At 42.2% G+C, this 4448-nt stretch overlaps 1 protein-coding gene across 1 annotated transcript in view; it reads right to left on the bottom strand.

The window, feature by feature from the left end:
• Nucleotides 1-890: 890 nt before the first annotated feature.
• The window catches only part of SDR42E1 (short chain dehydrogenase/reductase family 42E, member 1), a 4027-nt gene continuing 469 nt past the window's right edge, over nucleotides 891-4448 (bottom strand). Inside the window, exons 2-3 of the mRNA XM_008638698.2 lie at nucleotides 4135-4236; nucleotides 891-2877 (exon numbers count right to left, since the gene is read on the bottom strand). Coding sequence (XP_008636920.2) covers nucleotides 1770-2877; nucleotides 4135-4236 — 1210 coding nt within the window. The 3' untranslated portion in view covers nucleotides 891-1769. The remainder of the gene's footprint in view (nucleotides 2878-4134; nucleotides 4237-4448) is intronic.

Genomic DNA, 4448 nt, shown 5'->3' with positions numbered 1-4448 from the left:
TTGAAAAAAGAGAACTGTTGGAAAGAGAGCATCGGCCCAGTGCTTTCATGAGGTCATGACTGTCTTTTTTCAGTTTTATTAAAAAGAAGGTTTCTTCTTTCTGCAGATGATTATGTATATTAATGACTCCTGGAGAGTGGCCCTTGTGCCATCAGCACTCAGTTGGAGGCACATAAGCTCTTTATAAGAGAGTGCAACACTCCTGCTACACAAACAGCTTATTTGCTATTAGAGAGGGGAAAAAAAAGTGAGTTCTCTCTTGAGCTGTCCCTCAAGCTAAGTATTAAATTTAGTTTCTTTCATGGTGTCCTTACTGGTAGGGGAATGAAGGAGAAAAGTCAGATTTCAAGCATAAAAATACAAAAAGTTATCAATAGTGTGGGCTGGGGTTTTTTAAAGGTAAACTTCTCAGGAAGAGAACTCAACACTCAAAAAATAATGCTGTCTTCAGTCACCATGAGCTACAAAAACCTGCATCTTCTAAGCAGGGGTGGCAGTGGACTTCTAGCTTGGTTCCTCTATTTAGGCCCTCTTCTTTTCTGAGAATCTTTTAACAGTGCAATGGAACTCTCTGCTTCTTCATTACTTCCCCATTTCAATTGCAGCAGAGTTTAACAGAAGTATCTGGAAGTTACTATTAATTTAAGATCAGTGTAGCTTCAGCTATTAAAATGGAAAGACTAAAGAGGTTTGAAATTCCTCAAGGATTCTGCTTTTATCAAGGGGTACAGAAGCTGTAATGCTGATGAGTTAAGGGAAAACAACTTTGTGTTTAACATTTGAGGTGAAGTTTCTCAGTTTCTGTATTAAATTGACAGAGAGAGTTGCATGGAACAGCAGTGACCTGTATTTAACAAGGTCTTATCTTCTATTCTTAAAATTCCACAAAATTATGAGTTTCCTTGTAGCAAGTGTTTATTTCTATTACAAAGCTGAAATTCTATTCAGATGGTATCAGGTGTTAAAGAAATATTATTAAAGGCTAAAAATGCTTTATAAGTAGTGGAACGTGAATGCAATCACTCACCAAATGCCTTTGATGAATTATTTGTTTGACCACTCAATAATGCTGGGAAAAATCATAGGTTTTATTTATGAATGCACTTCATCTAGCTCATTCATTTTAAACAGGCATATTTTTCTGTTAGAAAAATCTACAAATCTGTGGTGCTTCAAGCACTTTGCTGTAATTTGGATTAACCACGGTGCATTTTCCAGAAATATCATTAGATATCCCAGAATTAACTCAGGAAAGCATACCAGAATGTATTCATGTAAAACCCCCATTTGTTTATTGTCTAGCAGTTTATCAGTTAATCTTGGTTAGGCATATATACATCCAAGCTGGGAAGCAGAACTGGGGTTTGGAATGTGATCAAAGAATAAGTTTATTCTCTTCTGGATCATGTAGCACCAACTCTTTAGGAATAAAGGGCAGGGATCAGGAGTATAATTCCATCAGGGAGGAAGAGTCAGCCTAAGGACATTTGTTCCATTCACTGTATTGTGCTGTTGTACCTGAGAATTAAATGCTGTTTGCAGTAATACTGAGCTTCACCTTGTTAGTGATCTTATCAATTTTACTTTGGGAGAAGGTATATCTAAAAAACGACACTTTTGTACTCAGCAGATCTGTTTCTTGGGGATAAAGCTGTTATTTACCTGAACCACACAAATATGTATTTTTTTTTAAATCTTTTTTTACCTGTCTGTCAGAACCAAGAGTAAGCAGAGAACATAACCAAATTCTGTCCTCAGCATTTCATCTTTCAGAGAGAAAATGTCGCTGCAGATGGAAACCATGAAACCAGCACAGCAATCAGCATCAAAAGCAGTCCTCCATCCCTAACCAGATGCATCATGGTGTAATTTCTTGGCTTTGGTCCACATCCCTGCGATCTAAACCACTCCACCACTTCATCCAGGCTGTACTGCTGGGGCTCATAGCCCAGCTCCTTCCTGGCCTTCTCCATGCTGAAATAATGTGTGACACCAGTTTTGTAAACCTCCGTGCGAGTGAGGAGGGGCTGGAAGTTATAAACACACCCTACGAGAAAATGAACTATTTCAGTAAGGAATGCAAAAAAATAGACAAGGGAGAGGGGAAGGCGCCAGGTTGGGAACTTGTAACCCAAACCTTCCACTAGCGGTCGGAAAAATTCAAAGTTATTTACAGGCCTGCCATCTGAAATAAAATAGGCCTGGCCTGCAGCAATGTGCTGCTTGCTGGCTCTGAGGGCCTCGGAGGCAAGGACATGAGCCTGGACCAGGTTGTCCACGTGTACAAACTCTACCAGACTCAGAGGGTCTCCATACACAAACTTAAACAGTCCCCTTTCAATGTAGCTGACTATTCTTGGAAGGTGTCTCTGCTCTCCAGGCCCGTAGATCCCTGCTGGGCGGAGAGCACAGGTCCTTAGGACACCTCTCCCATTTCCAAGCTCAGCACCGTTTGCCTCCAGCACCTTCATTTCAGCCAAAGATTTCGTTCGGGAGTAGTGATCAGGGTGAAGGTGCAGAGGTAGATAAGGCAGAGACTCGTCCCCATTTTCTATAACCTGGCCTCCAAATACCACGTTGTAGGTACTTGTATAAACCAGACTCGGCACTCCCCTGCTCTTGCAGGCCTGGATGACATTTTCTGTTCCTTTCACGTTAACATCTTCTATAAGTTTTCGGTTCAGCTGCTCCCTGCCAGACATTCCATAGGAAGCGATATGGAATATGCAGATGACATCTCTGAGAGCTTCTTCCACTTCAGACAGGCAACAGATATCCCCCTGCACGAACTTTATTCCCTCTGGCACAGTTTGAAGTGGCTTCACGACATCAAAGAGAATCACATTGACTCCCTTTTGATATATGGCACAACCTAAACTGAAACATGATAGAAACCGTATGTTAGGATACAGCACCATGGTGCATGAAACATTTCACCTGGAAGGGAGAGAAGACTATTAACTGTTTTCATGCTGATTATTTTTCTGATGGGAGTCTTTTAAATACTCAGCCACCTACTATAGGGAAGATCCAGCTGTGATAGTTTAGGTACTGAACTAATTTCTCACACTCCATCAATACTTGGAGAAGAAAAATGAAAAAAAGAGGCAGAACTGCTGTAAACAAAAATTCTGAAGAGAAATAACTGTCTGAAGAGTTCTGTCCCCTTCAGATCAGCAGCTTTCAGATGTGCAACTATTGCCAAATATTTAAAAAAAAAAGCCGTACTTGTTTTATCTTACTGCTTTTGTGATATCCCAGTTCTGTCAAAACAACAGGTTGGTCTTTGCTGTTGTGTTTGAAATTTATGGAGGAGTGGGAGAGATGCTTCTAAGCTGCTACGAATGCTTTGCCACATGTCTACATTTTACTCCAAGTCACAGGTACTGACACAGAGTATAACTCCGGTGTTTCTCTTCCCCTTCCCTACATTTTTGTATGTCTATTGTGCTTTAAGGGGATGAGAATGGAGGGAAAATCCAAGCAGAAGTCAGATAGGCATCCTCTGAGATTTTTTTTTTCCTTCCCCTGACTTGAAATTAACTTTATTTTCTGGTCCTGACTGTGATCTCTCTCTCCTCTGTAAGCAGTTATAGTCTAGGGCTCAAAATAGGATTTTTTCTTTACATGGCCTGCAGAGCCAGCTACAGCAAGGGAAAATGGATTTCACTGAAATCTGCACCTTATTAACAACTGTAATCCTCAACCATCGCTGTTCATGGAAATAATACATTCTTGAGAGTTCAGCTGGAGTTGTTAATCTATAGAGCTAAGCACATGTGTAACTATTTGCATGTCAAAAGTAAAATGTATGTACAAGTGTAGGCTTGTCCTTCCGAGCAGGCTGATGATGGTGATCCTACCCCCCCTACAGAGGTGAGCACACAGGTAAATGTCTGCGAGGCAGCTGGTGCTTGGCATTTGGAAACGGGATAACAGCGTTGCTGACAGCCTCTGGAAACAGAGTAACAGAGTTTGTTTAAAACTGAGACCCCGGATGAACCAGAAGATGGGATCAACTGGATCAGGTGTCTCAGGCCCACAGGTTTCCCTTTTACAGATGGATTTTGCTGCCTCCCCAGCAGCAACCTCTTACATTTATTCCTGTATGTAATAACTATTTAATGCACTAACCGGAAGCCAAAATAACCCCCTCCTCCAGTAATGAGGACTCTTTCCTTGGCAGCGCTTCCTTCTTCCATCCTCTTTCCTTTGGCACTGTGTGCTGGGACTGACCTATAAAACACATCGCAAACACACATATTAAAACCAAGCCGCGTTTTAGCATCAGCGCACGTTCCCGTAGTTGTTCATTGATCTCGTTCACGCTTTAATCGCAGCCCTTTGACTCCCTGGCTGCCAGAAGGAGATTCAGCGCCGGGACCGCTCCAGAGGGACGCTGTTCCCGGAGGCGGCGGAGCCCTGTCCCCCCCGCTCGGGGGTCCCCC

The sequence above is a fragment of the Corvus brachyrhynchos genome, unplaced genomic scaffold (genome assembly GCF_000691975.1).
Source record: "Corvus brachyrhynchos isolate BGI_N302 unplaced genomic scaffold, ASM69197v1 scaffold26, whole genome shotgun sequence".
In the NCBI taxonomy this organism is placed as follows: Eukaryota; Metazoa; Chordata; class Aves; order Passeriformes; family Corvidae; genus Corvus; species Corvus brachyrhynchos.
The sequence above is the reverse complement of the archived record's forward strand: the minus strand, read 5'-3'. Positions and strand labels throughout refer to the sequence as shown.